We start from the raw sequence: 27650 nt of genomic DNA on the forward strand, positions 1-27650 counted from the left end.
TCCAATTTTTATCCTTTATTAATTAAGCGTGGCTTGGAGTCGCTTTAACGGCTTACCTGACTCAAGGTTTCCTGAGTTGAAACACTGGTACAATGTGGGCTCTGTCAAAGACTAACGACATTATTGAGGACAAAAAAAAAAGGAAGAAGAAGAAAAAAAAATGAACACCAGTTGTGGCTGTTTTTAATCAATCATTGTAGATCTAACATATGGGATTATACATCTGGGGAAACATCTGGGAAATGACTTTGTGCTAATGACTACATGAAGGCTTTCAGGATCATCGAACCTTTGTTCTTTAAAACCGTTAAAGCTTCTTGCATGATTTAAGATTCCAAGCAATCCCAATGCCAAGCCGTTCATATGGAGACCATCCTCGCAGTACAGTGGTCAAAGCAGGGTGTTAACCATCTGAAGGCATACCAACAAAGCGAGCTAAATGAACAATTTTTTTCAAAAAACACAATAAACTTCAGCCTGCAGATAAAAAAAAAGGGTTCCACCAAGGTAAAGCAAAATAAGTATACGCAGAATGCATCAAATCTGAGAAACCGAGGCGATTAAGAGCTCTCTTCTTTGCACGAAGTATGCGATGCAGGGTCATCGTCTGGCGGAGACTTTGCATACAATCCAGAGAAAAGAGAGTTCACTGGGATGGGGTTTGTGAGGTCGAGCATCCAGCGGCCTTCTCCGTAGCAGCAGAGCTCTCCTAAATGCATATTCAACCTGATGCGAGGTTTCTCGTCGGCTTCGACACTCCTCAGAATGTCCATGAGGTCCAAGCCGGTCTGAACTGGCTCTACGTTCGGCGCACATCCCAGCGTTACGTGGGCACGGCTACCGGGACCCGGCGACACCGGATCCGCAGTGGTCGGATCTGAAACCGACTCTTCAAAATCAAAGAGCGGCAGCTGAGCTCTGGAAAGTTCGACACGAGCTCCGACTGTACGTGGAGTCACGAAGAGTGCTGTGAGCTGCAGCTTGAAGGCTCTCCCCAAGCTCTGCTCCACAACCTGTGGAACCGCACACAAAAGATCACGCGAACACTGGCTTCTTATCACCCAAAGATGTTCGGAACATCTTGCGGCAATAAAAAGGCACATCCCCAATTGGCAAAAAGAAAGCTCATGGAAAAGCAATCAGACACGAAATATTCCTCATTTGCGAGAAACCGGCTTGACTTTGACAAAATTCATGAGCTGAAAGTAACAAGTTATCCGTATGCTTACTGACTCTAAATCAAACAGGATGCACAATAACAGATGCGAGTAAAATGTTGGCAAGTTCGTCAAACAGTCTCTAGCAATGTGGTTTTGGAAGAAAAATAGTTTTGGTTTCGTTTCGTGCTCTCGTGGAAATATATATAATTGCCCCGGCAAATGGCGTAGTTTCCACAATATGAAACACATTCATGAACATCATATACTGTAGTTTGCTTTTTGAGGTATAGCTTTGAAGGGATCATCACTCTCCTGGGAAAGGTCCGGCCAACCTCCCAAGTACATTATATACATATTTTGGGATGGGGAAATTGAGAAAAGGAAGTGAGCCAAGAGATGGTCGTGGAGGAGGGAATGTAGAGAGAAGAGAAGGGAAATGTATAACAAACGTTTTGGGATGTGACTATATATAACGCTGGTGATGGCCCTGTGTCTGTCGAAACTACTCTTTTCTTCTTTCTTCCTCCCCCTTCCTAATCCTCCCCAGCACCCAACTCTTCCTCAGGAGTGGATAAGAAAATATATTGGATTAATGTGGTATTCATGTAGCATAGACATGATGGGACCAAATGCCCTCCTGTGTTGAGCCTCCTTGCATTTTACTTGTGAAAGAAGTGTGTGGAATGTCTATGTCTCAGAATGTCTCTGTGTGTCTGTACCATGTACACATAGGTGTGCATGTGTGTATGTGTGTGTATGAGTGCGTGCATCTGTGTGCGAGTGCGCGTCTCTAAGTCGTTGGTTGTTATCTTCAAATGCGGGTTTCAGAAGGAACCTTCCCAGGTCTCAAAGTGTCCACCTCTGTGTGTGTGTGTGTGTGTGTGTGTGTGTGTGTGTGTGTGTGTGTGTGTGTGCGTGTGTGTGTGTGTGTGTGTGTGTGTGTGCACTGTGCATGTGTGTATATGTATGAGTGTGTGCACATGTGTGTAGGCATGCACGTCGTTTTGGCCTGCTATATTTTGGCCTGAGTTGTTTAACTCTCAAACCTGTCTCGCTCTTCCAAATCCTGGTGGCGTCTGGTCAAATCTGTTTCTGGTGTTTGTTTCCCTTCCATCCCCTCCCTTACCTCAAACGGCTACACAGCTGACTCCCTCCGCACGTGAAAAAGCTGAATGCCTCAAATCTGTGTTTGCCTCAAAATCTTGTATCCCAAACCCGTCCCTCTCTGTACCCACCATACCCAGCTGCTCTAGGACTCTGTGTCCTTCCCTCCTGACAAGGAGGATAAGTTTCTGTCAATCCTCGACTCTGATTCTGCAACTGCACCAGACGGCATCAGCCCACGGGGCCTAAATTCCTGCTCTGCTGCTCTTTCACACCCTCTCTCTGTTCTCTTCACCCACTCTTTTGCTCAAGGTCATCTGCCATCAGCTTGGAAATCAGCAAACATCACCGCTTTACACAAAAAGGTGCAAAAATAGATCCTAGCAACTACAGACCAATCAGCCTTCTCCCAATTATCAGTAAAGTCATGGAATCCATCATTGCTTCGGATATCAAATCTTTCCTCTTCTCCAACGGCTTGATCTCTGATCATCAATTTGGTTTCAGACCAGGTCATTCTACTCTGGACATGTTGCTTCTGCTGTCTCAACAATGGATGGAGTTACTCAATGTCAAACAGGAAATTCAAGCTGTCTCCCTTGACATATCACGTGCCTTCGATACGGTCTGGTACCCCGCTCTGCTCACCAAACTCTCCTCCTATGGTATTCATGGAAATATCCACGCATGGCTTGCGGACTTCCTCTCTGGTCGTAGTCAACGTGTGGCCCTGAATGGGTTTCTCTCATTTCCCCTACCTGTTCATGCTGGAGTTTCCCAAGGCAGTGTTCTGGGCCCTGTGCTTTTTCTGGTCTTCATCAATGACCTCTCTGATTCTCTTGAAAATCCTCTCTATCTCTTTGCTGATGACTCCACTCTCTGCCACTCCATTCCTCATCCCTCAGATCGGCAGTCTGCAGCCTCCTCACTCTCTGCAGACCTGGACAGAATCACAGACTGGGCAAACAAGTGGAACATGTCTTTCAATCCTGACAAATCTCACACTCTCACTATGTCTCTCCGAAAATACCGACTGGACAACCCTCCCATCTACTTTCTGAACAATCCTCTCCAATAAGTTCTGTCAATCAAGCTTTTGGGTCTCACTATCTACCATGATCTTTCCTGGGAAAACCACATTTCCAAGCTGGCCCCCAAAGCCGAAAGTCACCGACTCCATCCAACTGACTCCAGTCATCTTCCATCGTGCGAACTCCTTCCTTGGCACACCTGAGCTCCTCGCCACATACAAGGCTTTCATCCGCAGCACAATGGAATACTGTTCTCACCTCTGGGCTGGTGCTCCTGCCTCACACCTAGCTCGTCTTCACGCTGTTGAAACAAAATCTTTCAGAATCATTGGAATCTCCCGCGATGAAGCTACATCCGCGGGCCTCTCTCACTCACCGCAGGCAGGTAGGTGGTCTTTCTGTCTTCTACCCACTCCTCTCCGGCCTTGCTCCCCCAGCTCCCTCTCTGTGCTCTGTCCCTCAAATATTCCTACAGGTCGCACAAGATCTGCCAGCATCCCTCTTATGGTTAAACAGCCAAAATCAAGACTCTCTGCTCACCTTCACTCCTTCATTCCTCTTTACTCCCACCTCTGGAACAAGCTCCCTCACTCTCTTCAATCCCACTCCTCCCTCCAGGTCTTTAAGACAGCTGTTCACCACCATCTCTTATCTTCCCCCATCCAAAACCTTGATCTCTTCTACCCCCGTTAATTCATCCCAGATCCACTTGTTTTGCAATACCGACTTCTTTCCTGGAAGTCCTAGCATTATCCATGTGTTTTATACCTCTTCCACCCCCCCCCCTGCCTTCCCATGACTCCTCCCCCCAAGCCCTCTCCCTCCCACAGATCTTCCCATGTCCCTGTTCTCTGCTGTTGTACTTGTGTGCTTCCCTCTCTCTCCCCATCTTGTCACCCGCTCCCTTTATTGTACGTTTTATCTGTCCGTTTTTTTTTTTCTTGTGATTTATGTTAGCTCCAACACGAGCCTCGATCTCTTATCCAAAAATTTTTTTTTAAAATCCTCACACATGGGTGGGCCTCAGAAGATGGAATGGAGATCTACCGGGGCTCAAAGTATCCACCTCCTTTAGCGTGCGTGTGTCTGTAAGTGTATGTGTGCATGCGTACATGTGTGTGTGTGCGCGTGTGTGTACGCACAAAATATGTACAATGTGTCACGCACAAAATGCGTGGACACACCATACATGATACAGTGGGCAGGGGAACAGGGCTGACACACCACGCCTCCAGAGTGATGCGGCTGGATGACGTGGGCGAGCTCAAAGATGCGCTTCGCGATTGGTTCGTGACGACTCTTCTTAGAGCTGCCCGTCCGACAAAACTGAGCAACCCGGCAAGAAGGACTTTAGTCATGGAGATGACCATGAACCCAATGATCACTCTGACAGAACTACAGTTCCTGTGCTGAGATGAGAGAACCTGCCAGAAGGACAACAGTCTCTGCAGCCCTACACAAATCTAGGCTGTATAGGAGAGTGGCCAGATGGAAGCCACACCTGAAAAAGGGCACATGGCAGCACGCCTGGAGGTTGCATAAAGGAACGTGAAAGACTCAACGCATGATGCAAAATATTCAGTGGTCTGATGAGACGAAAATTGAACTCTTTCACCTGACTGCAAGCTCTACGCCTGGCGGAAACCGAGCACAGCCCATCCAACACCCATCTAACATCATGCCTAAGATGAAGCATGGTGGTGGCAGCATCGTGCTATGGGGATCCTTTTCAGTGGCAGGATCTGGGAGACTTCTAAGGGTAGAGGGAACAATTAATGGAGCCAAATACAGGCAAATCCTCGAGGAGAACCTGCTTCAGAGTGCAAAAGACTTTAGACTGCGGTGAGGATTTACATTTCAACAGGACAATGACCCAAGCAGAGGCTGTAACACAACACAATGTGGAAAAAGTAAATGGGTGTGAATACCTTTTGAAGGCACTGTATATGTGAATATATAACGCATAAAAATAATATGTGTGCATGCAATACATAGCATATGATGTCACACAAAACAAAATATGCCAATCCAAAATCAAAAACAAAGTCAAAGACATGTATAAACCAAAATCGTGCATGTGTACGTGCAAATCACGACCCAATGCACGTGTGTGTGTGTGTGTGTGTGTTTGTGTGTGTGTGCTTGGACTTGTACCTCATCTTTTTCAGCCCCCCCCCCCTTCCATTTGGATCCGCCACATCTCAGGCCCCCTTCTCCCTCAAGGGTCCATCAAATCACAGGCTCCCCTTCCACTCGGGTCCGCCAAATATCAAGCCCTCCCTACCTCTCGGGGCAGCCAAATCACAGCCCCCCCCCTCCCTCTCGGGTCTGCCAAATCTCAGCCACCCCTCCCTCTTGGGTCCGCCATATCTCAGGACCCCCTCACACATGGGTCCGTCAAATCACAGGCCCTCCCTCCGACTCAGGTCTGCTAAATCTCAGGCGTTCCTTCCACTCGGTTCCACCCAATCTCAGGACCCCTTCTCTGTGCAAACGTGCTTATCCTCCTCGATGGGTTAGAGTGGGCAAAACCCATCAAGCCATGGGCGCCCTCACCACACCAAAGCCGTTGTCCACTCCAAAATCGCCGCATATGGCATGAATTCTTGATCTCACCTCATTCTCTCACATCCTCAATGGACAGAGCTCTACAGGAAGAGGTCCATCAAAGCCCGGGCCTTTCCACCTGGCAACATGGGCCCACAAGTTCTACCAAGCTCCAGCCAGACCGCCGAAGACGTAAGTCGAATGGTGCGACACTGATCGCCATCTCGTCCCATCAAAGCTGCCATTCTCAGGTCAGTCTTTACAGTCTTCAAAACTAATTTCGTTGACACAGCTCCTGATCCTCTGTCCCAGATGAGAGGGAGGCGGCACGACCAGCAAGTCATGCTGCCGTTACCGTGAGTGTGTGTGTGTGTGTGTGTGTGTGTCTGTGTGCATCTCTCTGTGCACACGTTTGTATGTAAGTATGTGTATGTGCTTCAAACATTTCGAAGATGATCTTTCAGGTTTCTGCAGATTCTCAGCAATGTAGGCCAATGAAAGCCCTAACAGAGTCTAATCCCAAAGCCAAGCCCTGGCAGGGATAGTTTTGCTAAATTTTGGCCATGAAAAAGTTTTTAAATGCATTACCAATGCCATGCTACTACAGTATACAATTTGAAAAGTGTGTGTTGTTTGAGTTCTATGCACTCCTAAGCCCCTGAACGGAATCAGTTTAAAACTGGTGGTTGCACTTGGGGTGTTCTCCGGAAGGTTTTGAATGAAAAAAAATTGCGTAGGCTGATGGAGTTCAGGGTGAAGAGAGTACGCAAATTATCTATGCAAATGTGTATCGTATACTCCCCATGAGAGTGGACTGTGTATGTTGACAAAAATAAAGAAAAACAGCATCCTTGTGTTTATCAAAGGTGATGTAGAGGCTGATTGAATTGGCATGCTCCTTGGTGGAAGATTAGATTTACCGAAGATTTGACGTAAGTAGCAGCACCAGGTGTCTGTCCATAGTCGGTGAAGTTGGCGGTGCAGTGCAGCAAGTCCCTCCCCCCGGAGAACTTGGATCGGCTGAAGTACATATCCAGTATTGGTGGTTGCTTCTGATCTCCTGGAGTAAAGGATGAGATAGTCCTTTAGTAAGCATAAATTGATGGTACATTTAACCTTGTAATATTATGACGTTGACATGTAAACATTATACCGCCAAGCCACGCTGCTTGTCTTTCATGCGTGCAGGATATCGATCAGCATGTTGGCAACTCAGCATACATTCCTCACAAAAAAAAAAATAAGCAAAAACTCTGAAACTATGAAATAAATGACGGATTCAAAGTTTCAGAACTTTCTTCGTAATGTGTATGCAAACCATGCTTATTGGGTGAAGAACCCTAATCAGGAAATTGGATGTGCGACATGTAACGTCACACTTATCCTGAGCATGGATAAGCATGAGAGCATTCCACTGAGCATGGAGCATTCGCATACAAATCACATCTCCTACAGAATCTGCACACGACCGGTGTCAATATTATACCCTTCACAAATTGGCCACTCAGATGGTCTACGTCAGCATAGAATTGCCTTGGAGTCGTTTAACATCAAATTAGTTGACTTACATCATCAGGGAGAAGTGGTGGCGGTTGGATCAGACAACCGTTGCTTTCCAGGACAATGATCAACACAGTCTCATTCCCGGGACAACACACCTTCAGACTGGGCAATTCACGGAGAGACCTCATTCATGTCACCCAAGGGTTAAAACCTCTTGTTTTGAAGATCGGGATCCAGATACTATAATCGTTTAAAATGATTCTCCACCATAGAGAGATGGAGCTAAAAACGATATACGAGACTGATTCGGCTGAAACGTGGTGGACGGGTTGGGTGTGTGACAAGAAAGAATTGATTCGATTTTGGTGAAGATCTGAATCCAGATCTGGATATGAGGTTTTAAAAATTTTTGCCAAGTAGTTAGGCAGTTAAGAGGAAGCATCGTTCATTTTTTCAGGAAAGCACCAAATTTGGCACATATATAGTATGGACCTATACAATTGTTTTCCTGAGGGGCGCCCAAAAATTCAGAAAATTCAAAAAATCCAAAAAAATGTCCAGGATGCCGTGAAAAAGGGGAGAAAACGGGTATTGATTCGATCTGTAGATTCTGATATTGTGGTCTTGGCAATAGCACACTACTTTACCTACCAGTCACAAGGTGTGGAGGAACTCTGGATTGCCATTGGCACTGGTAAAAGCTACCGCAACCTTGCCATCCATAAAATTGCCACCGGCCTTGGCCGCAGGAAGTCCGAGTCTAGAAAGATATGTTGCCATCCTCTATGACCGGACTACCGAGATAAAGACAGTGAATGACATGTGCCGACACTTATTCACGAAGAAGGCAATAACAATTGATCACATTCCCCCAACAGCAGACGCCTTCGAACAACACCTAAAACGTGCATGTTTTCAGGCTGGACACGTATGGAGTCAGGCACTTGTGCCCTACCCAGAACTTCCATCACCAGCTGATTGGGGCTGGATGAAAACAGGGACTTCTTGGACACCAATTTGGACCACAATACCACTGATACAGGAGGCATGTTCAGAGCTTACAAGCTGCCATTGTAAGTCGGCCTGTAAAGGCAACTGTAAATGCTCCAGGGCACATCTGCCCTGCACATCACTGTGTGACTGCGATGGACAGTGCTTGTCGTACTACGAGTCTGTGCGAGAGCCTCCATCTTTCAAGTGCCCACAATATTTTTAGTTAAAACTGCAACTGTGTAACTTTGATTAATTAATACCATTCCATTGTTATCAGAGACAAATAAAACAATGTGTTTCACTTGGAATTGAAATTTTACCTAAAATACTATGAGAGATTCAAGGAAAATGGAAACACCATGGCGGCCATCTTTAAATTAAAGATGATGGATGCCAATCTTTATGCAATTGATCCCATTGGATTCAGAGACCATGAAAACATAGGGTAAGACACTGGAACTGTGGTGTTATCGCTCATAGTATAGAAGTTATTGAGGGAAATAGGTCACAGAGGGTGGTCATGTTGAAATTCAATATGGCGGCCACCAGGGGTTCTGAATTTTTGGGCGCCCCTCAGGAAAACAATTGTATAGGGCCATACTACATCTGTGCTAAATTTGGTGCTTTCCTGAAAAAATGAACGATACGCCCTATTTTTCGGTCTTAACTGCCTAAGTAAAGTGATTCTTCACTATTGAGAAATGGGGTGAAAAACGTTATAGAGCACAATGTCAAAAAGTTGTGGCTGGATTATGACAAAACTTGGTGGATGAGTTGGTTCAGTGACAAAAATAAGCCGATTACATTTTGGTTAAGATCAACAGATCCAGCCTATCAGTGGGATACAAAACGTCAACTGTTCAATTTGGTGGAGGTATACTCTCTACCGAGTGCCATTCTCGTTACTGTAGTCATCCCTCTGACCAAAATCAAGGTCACAATTTTAAATTGTCAATGACAATGCCAATCTACACGGTTCACCTGTTGTCAACACTGTAATTCAGGGCCACAACACACACGTGGAATGGCCTGCACAATCTCTCGACTTGAATCCAATTTAACATGTTTGGGACATGCTAGGGCGGTGTGCTTGTGGTTTCACACGTCTGCCCGCAATATCTACAATAATCTAGATCAACTGGCAAGTGGCCCTGGTCGAAGACTGCACAATATCCCACAGCGAGGAATGGATTGTTCGATTTGGTCTATGGTAGGATGTGTACAAGCTTGCTTTGGGGTCAAGGTGTACCACAGACATTATTATGAAGCTAATTCAGCCAATGGGAACTTCTTTATGATCATTTCTAGACTGACTCCATTGCCAATTTGCACACTCATTTCACATAGCCATGTGTTGTGCCATCACACCACTGAAGTGGTTTGTCAATGTGATGGTCTTCTTCACCCAGAATATGACCACGTATTGAACGTACAGTACCATAAAAACGATAAAAGCTTCAAAACGTTTGTTGCTTAATTTCCTTTTTGTAAGGAGTGCAGACAAAGTGACCACAAGCACGTGTAAAGTGCAGGTTAGAGTTATGTACCCAACGGTATGTCCTGCAACATGTACGGAGAAAACTCCTCGAGAAACTGGGGTCGTTCGTGTAAATCTTCCAGAAAGCTTTTGTAGTGGTTCAGCAAGAAATCCACGCTTTTCTTGGTAAGGAACCAGCCATAGAACAGTGCGATTACTGGCTCCTGTGTGGACATGTGCAAGATTAATCATCATTAGGGTCAGAAGGACAATTTAATAGGTTACCCTCGACGACAATACAAAAAGTTGGTGATGGAAACAAATAAATAAATAAATGACACTACTGCACAACAAACTTAATTAAGAAATAAAATGGCGGCCGAATAAAGAATTAACTAATCCTACCTCAGTTTTGGCTTTAAATTTCAAGAGTTCATCCTCTGTAAAGTGCCAGTGGCTGTGCTGATGGAATTCCCGAGGATTGGGCATCCACGGCTTGTGCGGCTCCACGAGCATTCCCATGTATGAGAATTTGCGTGCAATGTTGAACAGGCGTTGGAATTGAAAATCATCGTGATTTGTATCATCAACGATGATGATCTTTGTGCTCTCCTTGCACTGTATGACAACCTTTGTGTGGAACCTGAAAGGCAACAGGTAAGGAAGGTTTCTTGGGTTTTTAACGCAAGTTGATAACAGGCTCGTGTGTGTGCTCGCTTTGGGTTCATTTTGAGTTGTCTTATGAGTTTTTAATAAGTTATACTTTACATGCTTTTCTGCAATCCCCTTGCCACCAAAATGTAAATAAGAACAAAAACACATGCTTTCTCAGAATTTACATCATAAGATACATTCCAGCTGGTGTAGTTCCACAGTTAATTACAATACATTGTCACAAGCAATAATCTACTAATACTACGACTACTACCGCAACTTTCATGGCCCCAAAGTAATCAACCTCACCTTCAGTCACACCAGTTGTGGGATAAAAAACACTAGTCTCTCCATACTACTCTATCCTGGGAATCTTCTCTCTGCATCCCCAGCTTCTCTACTCATGTCGCAATCTCCCACTTCCTTCCACCTTAATTTTGGTCTTCCCCCTTCTTTTCCTGCCAAATGCATCCATAATTAGAAGGGCACTTGGTAGAGCTCATACCTCTGCCAGGCTGAACATTTTACGGTTTGCATCCCACTGATAGACCGGATCTGCATCCGTGGGGATGAGATCCGTGAGATCTGCATCTCACGGTGTCATCCCTTCCTGACGCAGCCAGACAACATCTGTTCCCCAAAAGGGGACCAACAAAAACAACAACAACCACGATCTGCGTGAGACCATGATCTGCGATCACGATCTGCGATCCACGATCTGCGTGAGATCTCACATCCGTGAGATCTGCATCTCACGGTGTCATCCCTTCCTGACGCAGCCAGACAACATCTGTTCCCTAAAAGGGGACCAACAAAAACAACAACAACCACGGTGCCCGAAAAAGGCCAACCCCTGCTTTGCGGGGAAAAATGGCCTCTAAAGGTGGTTTTTATACCACTTCACCTATAATGTCATCCTTATCATGCTTTTGTTCCCCATTGGGAGTACTTGACAATGTGGAAAGTTTAAAATTTTTCCATTCAGCGGTTTCCGAGATTTTTTTTTTTAACCTGCGTTTAATCCAAGATGGCCTATGACACAAAAACATTCTGCATGGGTGTCACTCCTATCCTGAAAGTTTTGTCTCAATCAGACATGTGCTTGCTGAGAAAAACGAGGTTTAGACCATACAGACATACGTACAGATGGACGGACGGACAGACAACCTGAAAACATAATGCCTTCGTCCACCTTCGGCAGCGGAGGCATAAAAACGCCGTATGTGAGATAAATCAGAATGTGGACAACAACATTACCCTGCGTGCGTATCGTAATCAGCCTGATCGCTGTAGGGAGCACAGGTGGGCTGCAATCCCTCATCATCTGCAGAAAGCAAGGTGGAAATGTCGCCGTATGCATCATGGATACGCTTCGCCAGTGTTGACTTGCCGCTGCCAGGTGGACCTCTCAAAACAAAGACCACTCGAGACTCACGAACAGCTTCACAAGTGTCTGTGTCACTCACGAACGGAAACAATTGGTCGCCTTCACCCATAGTGAATGGCTGATTGCTCTGGATGTCATTCATTGTGCGAATGTACCACAACCTGAAAAGAGAAGGTGAAAGAGAGGGCGAAAGATAGGGCTGAATAACTAGATGTAGGGCTAGTTATAGGGCTAAACAACTAGATGTAGGGCTAGAAGACTATGTAGGGCTAGATAGATGGCTAAAGAGGGTGAAATGACTAAAGAGAGGATGAAAGGACTAGAGAGAGGGCTTGATAGAGGAAGCAGCTATTTACTCCCTCTAAAGTCCTCCCACACAAAACTAACTTTTCCCAGAAGAACCTCTTCCTAATTATGTGGTTTAGCGCAGGTGCTGTAGCCAGCTGGACTGTCTCATACAATTTACACCTTTTGATAGATGTACTAGCTTCAATTTTGCCAAGTTCCATTGTGACATGGCTGAGACAAATCATTAGTACATTGTGCTAAATTAACCTTCATCGGCCAAATTTCATAAAGTTTCTGATTAAGTGTGTGGTTCCTCATCAGAACATGTCCGTCTTACAAAAGTGTCCCTCGTGTCTGAAACCTGACATGATGTCCAACTGAAGACATAAGGATAATGACTCTGGAAATATCAATTGGTAATACAATATGATAAATCTCACAACCCAAAAGGGCTGTTATCCAATCTAGGTATTACATATGCAAATATGGTGTACATTTTGATTTTCCTCCTTTACTGTACTTCCTCATATTCACCATCCATGCACCTTCCTCATTCCTGTCTTATTTTGCTTCTCTTCCTTTATAAATGAAATTTAGCTCTGCCGGTCTGAAATTTAACATAAACCTCCATGTCTGTCCATAACACGTAAATAATAACGCTTTTAGGAGACAAATTCCAACGGAATAAGTGAGTTCCGTTCTGTTAACCTTCGGCCAACGTTTCAGATGAAAGACATTGAAGCTCAAACGTGATTTTTGGTATACCTGTATCCTATTGGTCATCTGAAGGTTAACACTTTCTCCCGACTCCAACGTGGTTCAATGGCTGACAAGGATGGCCTAGAGGTACGCACACTCGCCTCTGAGCCGGCTACAAACTGTCATCCTGGTGTCTCGCAGGCAGAGGTATACATCAATGTGTGTGCCATCCCCCGGATGGACGTTAAACTGGTCATTCATGTGCTGGTGTTAGAGGGTGGATGTTAACGATCTCACGGCCCCCTAAAAGACCCCCAGTGCTTTGAAAACCCAGATCCAGGTTGCCCACACTACACACATTAACATCTATAGCTCTACTTACAAATTCCTCACCGGCACACATTCTCAGGAGAATCCCGGAAATAAAAATTTTTTCAAATTGAATCCAATCTTCCTCGATCGATAATTCGTATCTCACCTACAAATCCTGAACATGATGATTCCCACATCATTGACACTCACATGCACCACAAGCAATGCCCCTCCACCTTGAACCCACAAAACAAATCAATTAACAAGATCACTCGGCAGAGTGCACACCTCCACCAGGTATGAACAGTTTACGTTTTGTATCCCTCTGATAGGCCGGAGATCGGGATTCGAACCTGAACCAAAATCGAATCATTTCGTCCTTGTCACACACCCAACCTGTCCACCAAATTTCGTCCGAATCCGGCCAGAGCCTTTTGAGACATCCTGTTCAAAGACAATTACCAGACTGACAGCCAGAAGTGAAAACACAACCTGCATCCACCTTCGGCCGTAGGGGTAACAAAAACAATGCGGAAGCACACCGCTCACGTGACCCCCACCTGGGTCCACGTCTCTTAAATATACCAACTCCTGTATAAAGGATACAATTCTATCTGCCCGACTCCTTTCCCGCGTATTCTCTCATAAACATCATCGTCTCCAGTTATTTAATTGTACACCGCACCTTTCCTATGCCATCTCCAGGCATTGCAAAACGTCATTTCCGGGCACCGAAGGGGGCTCGGCAGTGACGCACGCTGAAAGGGAGTACTCAGTTTTCACCCTGGTTGTTGTACACCGCTCCTTTCCTATGCCATCTCCAGGCATTGCAAATCGTCATTGCTGGGCACCGAAGGGGGCTCGGCAGTGACGCACGCTGAAAGAGAGTACTCAGTTTTCACTCTGGTTTCTTGTTTGTTTGTTTTCTTGGTTGTTTTCTTGTTGTACACCGCTCCTTTCCTATGCCATCTCCAGGCATTGCAAATCGTCATTGCCGGGCACCAAAGGGGGCTCGGCAGTGACGCACGCTGAAAGAGAGTACTCAGTTTTCACTCTGGTTGTTTGTTGTACACCGCTCCTTTCCTATGCCATCTCCAGGCATTGCAAATCGTCATTGCCGGGCACCAAAGGGGGCTCGGCAGTGACGCACGCTGAAAGAGAGTACTCAGTTTTCACTCTGGTTTCTTGTTTGTTGTACACCGCTCCTTTCCTATGCCACCTCCAGGCATTGCAAATCGTCATTGCCGGGCACCGAAGGGGGCTTGGCAGTGACGCACGCTGAAAGAGAGTACTCAGTTTTCACTCTGGTTTCTTGTTTGTTGTACACCGCTCCTTTCCTATGCCACCTCCAGGCATTGCAAATCGTCATTGCCGGGCACCGAAGGGGGCTCGGCAGTGACGCACGCTGAAAGAGAGTACTCAGTTTTCACTCTGGTTTCTTGTTTGTTTTCTTGTTTTCTTGGTTGTCCGGACGATATCTCAGCCATCCTTTGAGCTAGGAAGCTGAAATTTCGGCACAGTAGTGAGCAAGTCCTTTGTCAAATACGGTATTTTTTGTTTTTTGAATAATCAATTAATTGAGGAGTTATTTAATTATTAGCGTTTAATTAAGTACTTATTTAATTAATTAAATTTCATTTATCTTCTGACCATTATTAACTCAGGCACCTTTTGAGTTAGGAAGCTGATATTTGGACATGCCAATGACCAGGTGATTTGGCTGCAAAGGATATTTTTGATTTATTAATTAATCAATTAATCGATTAATTATTTAATTATTCGATTAATGACAAAAAAAATTTTTTTTTTTAAGTTACAGATTCTGATGAAATAGTGGTAGTTTATGTGTTCTCTGACCAAATTGATTAATAATTTAATTTTTTTATGATTATTATTTATTTATTTTCATTATTAATCATTTATTTATTTTCTTTCTCATTTGGCCAATATCTCAGGCACCTTTTGAGCTGGGAAGCTAATATTTGGACATGAGTGACCAAGTGATGTGGCTATCAAGGATATTTTTGATTTATTGATTAATCATTTCATCTATTAAGTATTTATTGATTAATCGATTAATTATTTATTGAGTAATCAATTAATTATTTAATTTTTTATAAATGACTTATTTAATTAAATTTCTAAAAGATACATCTTCGGATGAAGCACTACTGGTTTAGTTATGCGATTAGCCAATTGATTATGAAAATATTTTGTGATAATCTTTTATTGATTTTAATTATACAATTAATCAATCAATTAGTGTACACCTCTCCCTCCCAATGCAGCCTCAATGAGCTGCACTGCGGTATTGCCGGGCGCCGGAGGCGCCCCGGCAATGCCGCGCTGCAGCATATTTAATTATTTGGCATGGGGCGGTGTACTTTGAATGTATGTGTACTTGTTTGTTTTCTTGTTTCCTTGGTTGTCCGGACGATATCTCAGCCATCCTTTGAGCTAGGAAGCTGAAATTTCGGCACAATAGTGAGCAAGTCCTTTGTCAAAAACGGTATTTTTTGTTTTTTGATTAATCAATTAATTGAGGAGTTATTTAATTATTAGCGTTTAATTAAGTACTTATTTAATTAATTAAATTTCATTTCTCTTCTGACCATTATTAACTCAGGCACCTTTTGAGTTAGGAAGCTGATATTTGGACATGCCAATGACCAGGTGATTTGGCTGCAAAGGATATTTTTGATTTATTAATTAATCAATTAATCGATTAATTATTTAATTATTCGATTAATGACAAAAAAATTTTTTTTTTTAAAGTTACAGATTCTGATGAAATAGTGGTAGTTTATGTGTTCTCTGACCAAATTGATTAATAATTTAATTTTTTTATGATTATTATTTATTTATTTTCATTATTAATCATTTATTTATTTTCTTTCTCATTTGGCCAATATCTCAGGCACCTTTTGAGCTGGGAAGCTAATATTTGGACATGAGTGACCAAGTGATGTGGCTATCAAGGATATTTTTGATTTATTGATTAATCATTTCATCTATTAATTATTTATTTATTAATCGATTAATTATTTATTGAGTAATCAATTAATTATTTAATTTTTTATAAATGACTTATTTAATTACATTTCTAAAAGATACATCTTCGGATGAAGCACTAGTGGTTTAGTTATGCGATTAGCCAATTGATTATGAAAATATTCTGTGATAATCTTTTATTGATTTTAATTATACAATTAATCAATCAATTAGTGTACACCTCTCCCTCCCAATGCAGCCTCAATGAGCTGCACTGCGGTATTGCCGGGCGCCTAAGGCGCCCCGGCAATGCCGCGCTGCAGCATATTTAATTATTTGGCATGGGGCGGTGTACTTTGAATGTATGTGTACTTGTTGTACACCGCTCCTTTCCTGTGCCGTCTCCAGGCATTGCAAATCGTCATTGCCGGGCACCAAAGGGGGCTCGGCAGTGACGCACGCTGAAAGAGAGTACTCAGTTTTCACTCTGGTTTCTTGTTTGTTTGTTTTCTTGCTTTCTTGGTTGTCCGGACGATATCTCAGCCATCCTTTGAGCTAGGAAGCTGAAATTTCGGCACAGTCGTGAGCAAGTCCTTTGTCAAATACGGTATTTTTTGTTTTTTGAATAATCAATTAATTGAGGAGTTATTTAATTATTAGCGTTTAATTAAGTACTTATTTAATTAATTAAATTTCATTTCTCTTCTGACCATTATTAACTCAGGCACCTTTTGAGTTAGGAAGCTGATATTTGGACATGCCAATGACCAGGTGATTTGGCTGCAAAGGATATTTTTGATTTATTAATTAATCAATTAATCGATTAATTATTTAATTATTCGATTAATGACCCAAAAAAAATTTTTTTTTAAGTTACAGATTCTGATGAAATAGTGGTAGTTTATGTGTTCTCTGACCAAATTGATTACCAATTTAATTTTTTTATGATTATTATTTATTTATTTTCATTATTAATCATTTATTTATTTTCTTTCTCATTTGGCCAATATCTCAGGCACCTTTTGAGCTGGGAAGCTAATATTTGGACATAAGTGACCAAGTGATGTGGCTATCAAGGATATTTTTGATTTATTGATTAATCATTTCATCTATTAATTATTTATTGATTAATCGATTAATTATTTATTGAGTAATCAATTAATTATTTAATTTTTTATAAATGACTTATTTAATTAAATTTCTAAAAGATACATCTTCGGATGAAGCACTAGTGGTTTAGTTATGCGATTAGCCAATTGATTATGAAAATATTTTGTGATAATCTTTTATTGATTTTAATTATACAATTAATCAATCAATTAGTGTACACCTCTCCCTCCCAATGCAGCCTTAATGAGCTGCACTGCGGTATTGCCGGGCGCCGGAGGCGCCCCGGCAATGCCGCGCTGCAGCATATTTAATTATTTGGCATGGGGCGGTGTACTTTGAATGTATGTGTACTTGTTTGTTTTCTTTCTTGGTTGTCCGGACGATATCTCAGCCATCCTTTGAGCTAGGAAGCTGAAATTTCGGCACAGTAGTGAGCAAGTCCTTTGTCAAATACGGTATTTTTTGTTTTTTGAATAATCAATTAATTGAGGAGTTATTTAATTATTAGCGTTTAATTAAGTACTTATTTAATTAATTAAATTTCATTTATCTTCTGACCATTATTAACTCAGGCACCTTTTGAGTTAGGAAGCTGATATTTGGACATGCCAATGACCAGGTGATTTGGCTGCAAAGGATATTTTTGATTTATTAATTAATCAATTAATCGATTAATTATTTAATTATTCGATTAATGACAAAAAATTTTTTTTTTTTAAAGTTACAGATTCTGATGAAATAGTGGTAGTTTATGTGTTCTCTGACCAAATTGATTAATAATTTAATTTTTTTATGATTATTATTTATTTATTTTCATTATTAATCATTTATTTATTTTCTTTCTCATTTGGCCAATATCTCAGGCACCTTTTGAGCTGGGAAGCTAATATTTGGACATGAGTGACCAAGTGATGTGGCTATCAAGGATATTTTTGATTTATTGATTAATCATTTCATCTATTAATTATTTATTGATTAATCGATTAATTATTTAATTTTTTATAAATGACTTATTTAATTAAATTTCTAAAAGATACATCTTCAGATGAAGCACTATTGGTTTAGTTATGCGATTAGCCAATTGATTATGAAAATATTTTGTGATAATCTTTTATTGATTTTAATTATACAATTAATCAATCAATTAGTGTACACCTCTCCCTCCCAATGCAGCCTCTATGAGCTGCACTGCGGTATTGCCGGGCGCCGGAGGCGCCCCGGCAATGCCGCGCTGCAGCATATTTAATTATTTGGCATGGGGCGGTGTACTTTGAATGTATGTGTACTTGTTTGTTTTCTTTCTTGGTTGTCCGGGCGATATCTCAGCCATCCTTTGAGCTAGGAAGCTGAAATTTCGGCACAGTAGTGAGCAAGTCCTTTGTCAAATACGGTATTTTTTGTTTTTTGAATAATCAATTAATTGAGGAGTTATTTAATTATTAGCGTTTAATTAAGTACTTATTTAATTAATTAAATTTCATTTATCTTCTGACCATTATTAACTCAGGCACCTTTTGAGTTAGGAAGCTGATATTTGGACATGCCAATGACCAGGTGATTTGGCTGCAAAGGATATTTTTGATTTATTAATTAATCAATTAATCGATTAATTATTTAATTATTCGATTAATGACAAAAAATTTTTTTTTTTTTAAGTTACAGATTCTGATGAAATAGTGGTAGTTTATGTGTTCTCTGACCAAATTGATTAATAATTTAATTTTTTTATGATTATTATTTATTTATTTTCATTATTAATCATTTATTTATTTTCTTTCTCATTTGGCCAATATCTCAGGCACCTTTTGAGCTGGGAAGCTAATATTTGGACATGAGTGACCAAGTGATGTGGCTATCAAGGATATTTTTGATTTATTGATTAATCATTTCATCTATTAAGTATTTATTGATTAATCGATTAATTATTTATTGAGTAATCAATTAATTATTTAATTTTTTATAAATGACTTATTTAATTAAATTTCTAAAAGATACATCTTCGGATGAAGCACTACTGGTTTAGTTATGCGATTAGCCAATTGATTATGAAAATATTTTGTGATAATCTTTTATTGATTTTAATTATACAATTAATCAATCAATTAGTGTACACCTCTCCCTCCCAATGCAGCCTCAATGAGCTGCACTGCGGTATTGCCGGGCGCCGGAGGCGCCCCGGCAATGCCGCGCTGCAGCATATTTAATTATTTGGCATGGGGCGGTGTACTTTGAATGTATGTGTACTTGTTGTACACCGCTCCTTTCCTATGCCACCTCCAGGCATTGCAAATCGTCATTGCCGGGCACCGAAGGGGGCTCGGCAGTGACGCACGCTGAAAGAGAGTACTCAGTTTTCACTCTGGTTTCTTGTTTGTTTTCTTGTTTCCTTGGTTGTCCGGACGATATCTCAGCCATCCTTTGAGCTAGGAAGCTGAAATTTCGGCACAATAGTGAGCAAGTCCTTTGTCAAAAACGGTATTTTTTGTTTTTTGATTAATCAATTAATTGAGGAGTTATTTAATTATTAGCGTTTAATTAAGTACTTATTTAATTAATTAAATTTCATTTCTCTTCTGACCATTATTAACTCAGGCACCTTTTGAGTTAGGAAGCTGATATTTGGACATGCCAATGACCAGGTGATTTGGCTGCAAAGGATATTTTTGATTTATTAATTAATCAATTAATCGATTAATTATTTAATTATTCGATTAATGACAAAAAAAATTTTTTTTTTAAAGTTACAGATTCTGATGAAATAGTGGTAGTTTATGTGTTCTCTGACCAAATTGATTAATAATTTAATTTTTTTATGATTATTATTTATTGTACACCGCTCCTTTCCTATGCCACCTCCAGGCATTGCAAATCGTCATTGCCGGGCACCGAAGGGGGCTCGGCAGTGACGCACGCTGAAAGAGAGTACTCAGTTTTCACTCTGGTTTCTTGTTGTACACCGCTCCTTTCCTGTGCCGTCTCCAGGCATTGCAAATCGTCATTGCCGGGCACCAAAGGGGGCTCGGCAGTGACGCACGCTGAAAGAGAGTACTCAGTTTTCACTCTGGTTTCTTGTTTGTTTGTTTTCTTGCTTTCTTGGTTGTCCGGACGATATCTCAGCCATCCTTTGAGCTAGGAAGCTGAAATTTCGGCACAGTCGTGAGCAAGTCCTTTGTCAAATACGGTATTTTTTGTTTTTTGAATAATCAATTAATTGAGGAGTTATTTAATTATTAGCGTTTAATTAAGTACTTATTTAATTAATTAAATTTCATTTCTCTTCTGACCATTATTAACTCAGGCACCTTTTGAGTTAGGAAGCTGATATTTGGACATGCCAATGACCAGGTGATTTGGCTGCAAAGGATATTTTTGATTTATTAATTAATCAATTAATCGATTAATTATTTAATTATTCGATTAATGACCCAAAAAAATTTTTTTTTTAAGTTACAGATTCTGATGAAATAGTGGTAGTTTATGTGTTCTCTGACCAAATTGATTACCAATTTAATTTTTTTATGATTATTATTTATTTATTTTCATTATTAATCATTTATTTATTTTCTTTCTCATTTGGCCAATATCTCAGGCACCTTTTGAGCTGGGAAGCTAATATTTGGACATAAGTGACCAAGTGATGTGGCTATCAAGGATATTTTTGATTTATTGATTAATCATTTCATCTATTAATTATTTATTGATTAATCGATTAATTATTTATTGAGTAATCAATTAATTATTTAATTTTTTATAAATGACTTATTTAATTAAATTTCTAAAAGATACATCTTCGGATGAAGCACTAGTGGTTTAGTTATGCGATTAGCCAATTGATTATGAAAATATTTTGTGATAATCTTTTATTGATTTTAATTATACAATTAATCAATCAATTAGTGTACACCTCTCCCTCCCAATGCAGCCTTAATGAGCTGCACTGCGGTATTGCCGGGCGCCGGAGGCGCCCCGGCAATGCCGCGCTGCAGCATATTTAATTATTTGGCATGGGGCGGTGTACTTTGAATGTATGTGTACTTGTTTGTTTTCTTGTTTCCTTGGTTGTCCGGACGATATCTCAGCCATCCTTTGAGCTAGGAAGCTGAAATTTCGGCACAGTAGTGAGCAAGTCCTTTGTCAAATACGGTATTTTTTGTTTTTTGAATAATCAATTAATTGAGGAGTTATTTAATTATTAGCGTTTAATTAAGTACTTATTTAATTAATTAAATTTCATTTATCTTCTGACCATTATTAACTCAGGCACCTTTTGAGTTAGGAAGCTGATATTTGGACATGCCAATGACCAGGTGATTTGGCTGCAAAGGATATTTTTGATTTATTAATTAATCAATTAATCGATTAATTATTTAATTATTCGATTAATGACAAAAAAATTTTTTTTTTTTAAGTTACAGATTCTGATGAAATAGTGGTAGTTTATGTGTTCTCTGACCAAATTGATTAATAATTTAATTTTTTTATGATTATTATTTATTTATTTTCATTATTAATCATTTATTTATTTTCTTTCTCATTTGGCCAATATCTCAGGCACCTTTTGAGCTGGGAAGCTAATATTTGGACATGAGTGACCAAGTGATGTGGCTATCAAGGATATTTTTGATTTATTGATTAATCATTTCATCTATTAAGTATTTATTGATTAATCGATTAATTATTTATTGAGTAATCAATTAATTATTTAATTTTTTATAAATGACTTATTTAATTAAATTTCTAAAAGATACATCTTCGGATGAAGCACTACTGGTTTAGTTATGCGATTAGCCAATTGATTATGAAAATATTTTGTGATAATCTTTTATTGATTTTAATTATACAATTAATCAATCAATTAGTGTACACCTCTCCCTCCCAATGCAGCCTCAATGAGCTGCACTGCGGTATTGCCGGGCGCCGGAGGCGCCCCGGCAATGCCGCGCTGCAGCATATTTAATTATTTGGCATGGGGCGGTGTACTTTGAATGTATGTGTACTTGTTTGTTTTCTTTCTTGGTTGTCCGGACGATATCTCAGCCATCCTTTGAGCTAGGAAGCTGAAATTTCGGCACAGTCGTGAGCAAGTCCTTTGTCAAATACGGTATTTTTTGTTTTTTGAATAATCAATTAATTGAGGAGTTATTTAATTATTAGCGTTTAATTAAGTACTTATTTAATTAATTAAATTTCATTTCTCTTCTGACCATTATTAACTCAGGCACCTTTTGAGTTAGGAAGCTGATATTTGGACATGCCAATGACCAGGTGATTTGGCTGCAAAGGATATTTTTGATTTATTAATTAATCAATTAATCGATTAATTATTTAATTATTCGATTAATGACCCAAAAATTTTTTTTTTTTAAGTTACAGATTCTGATGAAATAGTGGTAGTTTATGTGTTCTCTGACCAAATTGATTACCAATTTAATTTTTTTATGATTATTATTTATTTATTTTCATTATTAATCATTTATTTATTGTACACCGCTCCTTTCCTATGCCATCTCCAGGCATTGCAAATCGTCATTGCCGGGCACCAAAGGGGGCTCGGCAGTGACGCACGCTGAAAGAGAGTACTCAGTTTTCACTCTGGTTTCTTGTTTGTTTTCTTGTTTGTTTTCTTGCTTGTTTGTTTGTTTTCTTGGTTGTCCGGACGATATCTCAGCCATCCTTTGAGCTAGGAAGCTGAAATTTCGGCACAGTAGTGAGCAAGTCCTTTGTCAAATACGGTATTTTTTGTTTTTTGAATAATCAATTAATTGAGGAGTTATTTAATTATTAGCGTTTAATTAAGTACTTATTTAATTAATTAAATTTCATTTCTCTTCTGACCATTATTAACTCAGGCACCTTTTGAGTTAGGAAGCTGATATTTGGACATGCCAATGACCAGGTGATTTGGCTGCAAAGGATATTTTTGATTTATTAATTAATCAATTAATCGATTAATTATTTAATTATTCGATTAATGACAAAAAAAATTTTTTTTTTAAAGTTACAGATTCTGATGAAATAGTGGTAGTTTATGTGTTCTCTGACCAAATTGATTAATAATTTAATTTTTTTATGATTATTATTTATTTATTTTCATTATTAATCATTTATTTATTTTCTTTCTCATTTGGCCAATATCTCAGGCACCTTTTGAGCTGGGAAGCTAATATTTGGACATGAGTGACCAAGTGATGTGGCTATCAAGGATATTTTTGATTTATTGATTAATCATTTCATCTATTAATTATTTATTGATTAATCGATTAATTATTTATTGAGTAATCAATTAATTATTTAATTTTTTATAAATGACTTATTTAATTAAATTTCTAAAAGATACATCTTCGGATGAAGCACTAGTGGTTTAGTTATGCGATTAGCCAATTGATTATGAAAATATTTTGTGATAATCTTTTATTGATTTTAATTATACAATTAATCAATCAATTAGTGTACACCCCTCCCTCCCAATGCAGCCTTAATGAGCTGCACTGCGGTATTGCCGGGCGCCAGAGGCGCCCCGGCAATGCCGCGCTGCAGCATATTTAATTATTTGGCATGGGGCGGTGTACTTTGAATGTATTTGTACTTGTTATTTATTTATTTTCATTATTAATCATTTATTTATTTTCTTTCTCATTTGGCCAATATCTCAGGCACCTTTTGAGCTGGGAAGCTAATATTTGGACATGAGTGACCAAGTGATGTGGCTATCAAGGATATTTTTGATTTACTGATTAATCATTTAATCGATTAATTATTTATTGATTAATCGATTAATTATTTATTGAGTAATCAATTAATTATTTAATTTTTTATGAATGACTTATTTAATTAAATTTCTGAAAAATACATCTTCGGATGAAGCACTAGTGGTTTAGTTATGCTATTAGCCAATTGATTATGAAAATATTTTGTGATAATCTTTTATTGATTTTAATTATACAATTAATCAATCAATTAGTGTACACCTCTCCCTCCCAATGCAGCCTCAATGAGCTGCACTGCGGTATTGCCGGGCGCCGGAGGCGTCCCGGCAATGCCGCTCTGTAGGATATTTAATTATTTGGCATGGGGGCGGTGTACTTTGAATGTATGTGTACTTGTTTTCTTTCTCATTTGGCCAATATCTCAGGCACCTTTTGAGCTGGGAAGCTAATATTTGGACATAAGTGACCAAGTGATGTGGCTATCAAGGATATTTTTGATTTATTGATTAATCATTTCATCTATTAATTATTTATTGATTAATCGATTAATTATTTATTGAGTAATCAATTAATTATTTAATTTTTTATAAATGACTTATTTAATTAAATTTCTAAAAGATACATCTTCGGATGAAGCACTAGTGGTTTAGTTATGCGATTAGCCAATTGATTATGAAAATATTTTGTGATAATCTTTTATTGATTTTAATTATACAATTAATCAATCAATTAGTGTACACCTCTCCCTCCCAATGCAGCCTTAATGAGCTGCACTGCGGTATTGCCGGGCGCCGGAGGCGCCCCGGCAATGCCGCGCTGCAGCATATTTAATTATTTGGCATGGGGCGGTGTACTTTGAATGTATGTGTACTTGTTGTACACCGCTCCTTTCCTATGCCATCTCCAGGCATTGCAAATCGTCATTGCCGGGCACCAAAGGGGGCTCGGCAGTGACGCACGCTGAAAGAGAGTACTCAGTTTTCACTCTGGTTTCTTGTTTGTTTGTTTTCTTGGTTGTCCGGACGATATCTCAGCCATCCTTTGAGCTAGGAAGCTGAAATTTCGGCACAGTAGTGAGCAAGTCCTTTGTCAAATACGGTATTTTTTGTTTTTTGAATAATCAATTAATTGAGGAGTTATTTAATTATTAGCGTTTAATTAAGTACTTATTTAATTAATTAAATTTCATTTCTCTTCTGACCATTATTAACTCAGGCACCTTTTGAGTTAGGAAGCTTATATTTGGACATGCCAATGACCAGGTGATTTGGCTGCAAAGGATATTTTTGATTTATTAATTAATCAATTAATCGATTAATTATTTAATTATTCGATTAATGACAAAAAAATTTTTTTTTTTAAAGTTACAGATTCTGATGAAATAGTGGTAGTTTATGTGTTCTCTGACCAAATTGATTAATAATTTAATTTTTTTATGATTATTATTTATTTATTTTCATTATTAATCATTTATTTATTTTCTTTCTCATTTGGCCAATATCTCAGGCACCTTTTGAGCTGGGAAGCTAATATTTGGACATGAGTGACCAAGTGATGTGGCTATCAAGGATATTTTTGATTTATTGATTAATCATTTCATCTATTAATTATTTATTGATTAATCGATTAATTATTTATTGAGTAATCAATTAATTATTTAATTTTTTATAAATGACTTATTTAATTAAATTTCTAAAAGATACATCTTCGGATGAAGCACTAGTGGTTTAGTTATGCGATTAGCCAATTGATTATGAAAATATTTTGTGATAATCTTTTATTGATTTTAATTATACAATTAATCAATCAATTAGTGTACACCCCTCCCTCCCAATGCAGCCTTAATGAGCTGCACTGCGGTATTGCCGGGCGCCAGAGGCGCCCCGGCAATGCCGCGCTGCAGCATATTTAATTATTTGGCATGGGGCGGTGTACTTTGAATGTATTTGTACTTGTTTGTTTTCTTTCTTGTTTTCTTGTTTGTTTGTTTGTTTGTCCGGGCGATATCTCAGCCATCCTTTGAGCTGGGAAGCTGAAATTTCGGCACAATAGTGAGCAAGTCCTTTGTCAAAAACGGTATTTTTTGATTAATCAATAAATTGAGGAGTTATTTAATTGTTAGCGATTAATTAAGTACTTATTTAATTAATCAAATTTCCTTTCTCTTCTGACCATTAACTCAGGCACCTTTTGAGTTAGGAAGCTGATATTTGGACATGCCAATGACCAGGTGATTTGGCTGCAAACGCTATTTTTGATTTATTAATTAATCAATTAATCAATTAATCGATTAATTATTTAATTATTCGATTAATGACTTTTTTTTTTTTTTCAGTTACAGATTCTGATGAAATGGTGGTGGTTTATGTGTTCTGTGACCGAATTGATTAATAATTTAATTTTTTAATGATTATTATTTATTTATTTTCATTATTAATCATTTATTTATTTTCTTTCTCATTTGGCCAATATCTCAGGCACCTTTTGAGCTCAGAAGCTAATATTTGGACATGAGTGACCAAGTGATGTGGCTATCAAGGATATTTTTGATTTATTGATAAATCATTTAATCGATTAATTATTTAATTATTCGATTGATTACTAAAAAAAAATTTTTTTTTTCAGTTACAGATTCTTTTGAAATGGTGGTGGTTTATGTGTTCTGTGACCGAATTGATTAATAATTTAATTTTTAAATGATTATTATTTATTTATTTTCATTATTAATCATTTATTTATTTTCTTTCTCATTTGGCCAATATCTCAGGCACCTTTTGAGCTGGGAAGCTAATATTTGGACATGACAGTGACCAAGTGATGTGGCTATCAAGGATATTTTTGATTTATTGATAAATCATTTAATCGATGAATTATTTATTGATTAATCGATTCATGATTTATTGATTAATCAATTCATTATTTAATTTTTTATTAATGACCTATTCAATTAAATTTCTAAAAGATACATCTTCGGATGAAGCACGAGTGGTTTAGTTATGCGATTAGCCAATTGATTAAGAAAATATTTTGTGATAATCTTTTATTGATTTTAATTATACAATTAATCAATCATTTAGTGTGCACCTCTCCCTCCCAATGCAGCCTCAATGAGCTGCACTGCGGTATGAGCTGCACTGCACACCGGAGGCGCCCCGGCAACGCCGCGCTGTAGAATATTTAATTATTTGGCACGGGGGCGGTGTACTTTGAATGTATCTGTACTTGTTGATGAGTTTTTTTAAATATTTTTTTTTTGTCCATTTGCCCCTCCCCCTTTGGATACCCGCTCTCTCAAACTACGCCCCTAAACCACACGATTCAAATGACATGCAATTAGTGCGTGCTGGTGACATCGTCATGAGAACATGTACTTTGCGATGAATTCTAACAGCAGACGTGTGCAGATTAACGAAACAAGACAAAGACCCGACCCGTGCCCCGAGGTTTATATGATTACACGGCTACACCGTTGTGTGGGTTCAAACCTGCCCGTTTGCACGTCCTCCCCCCCCCCCATCCCTCCATCCATCCCCCCACCCCTCCCTCACCGAGGCCCGAAGAGCCGCCGCAGATCTTTTCGAGGTCCAAGACACTGCACGATGGGCCTCGGTCGGATTAACCGCAGCATTGAATGGAATGATGCGGAACACTTCCGTGTTTGGCCTTCCATGGGGCGGGGTCTCATCC

General features: G+C 39.4%; 1 protein-coding gene across 2 annotated transcripts; it reads right to left on the reverse strand.

The window, feature by feature from the left end:
• On the reverse strand, window positions 1-27650 carry CNP (2',3'-cyclic nucleotide 3' phosphodiesterase). 2 transcript variants are annotated; one of them, XM_068120249.2, is made up of 6 exons: window positions 27512-27650; window positions 11727-12017; window positions 10221-10458; window positions 9886-10039; window positions 6763-6902; window positions 1-1013 (listed from the first exon to the last, which is right to left on the reverse strand). In XM_068120249.2, the coding sequence occupies exons 1-6, from the start codon at window positions 27646-27648 to the stop codon at window positions 561-563; spliced, it is 1413 nt and encodes a 470-aa protein (XP_067976350.2). In that variant the 5' UTR covers window positions 27649-27650; the 3' UTR covers window positions 1-560. The 2 variants fall into 2 exon arrangements, with proteins under 2 accessions (XP_067976350.2, XP_067976351.2); XM_068120250.2 differs by lacking the exon at window positions 27512-27650 and adding an exon at window positions 13648-13686.

Source organism: Myxine glutinosa, chromosome 6 (genome assembly GCF_964187855.1).
Source record: "Myxine glutinosa chromosome 6, kmMyxGlut1.1, whole genome shotgun sequence".
Lineage (NCBI taxonomy): Eukaryota > Metazoa > Chordata > Myxini > Myxiniformes > Myxinidae > Myxine > Myxine glutinosa.

Bases quoted from the DNA above. Each gene is read 5' to 3' on its own strand.
- CNP (XM_068120249.2), bottom strand. From the start codon at position 27,648: ATGAGACCCCGCCCCATGGAAGGCCAAACACGGAAGTGTTCCGCATCA. The intron at 12,018-27,511 runs GTGAGGGAGGGG...TTCTCTTTTCAG, and splicing joins CGGCGGCTCTTCGGGCCTCG to GTTGTGGTACATTCGCACAA. The intron at 10,040-10,220 runs GTAGGATTAGTT...ATGTCCACACAG, and splicing joins AATTTAAAGCCAAAACTGAG to GAGCCAGTAATCGCACTGTT.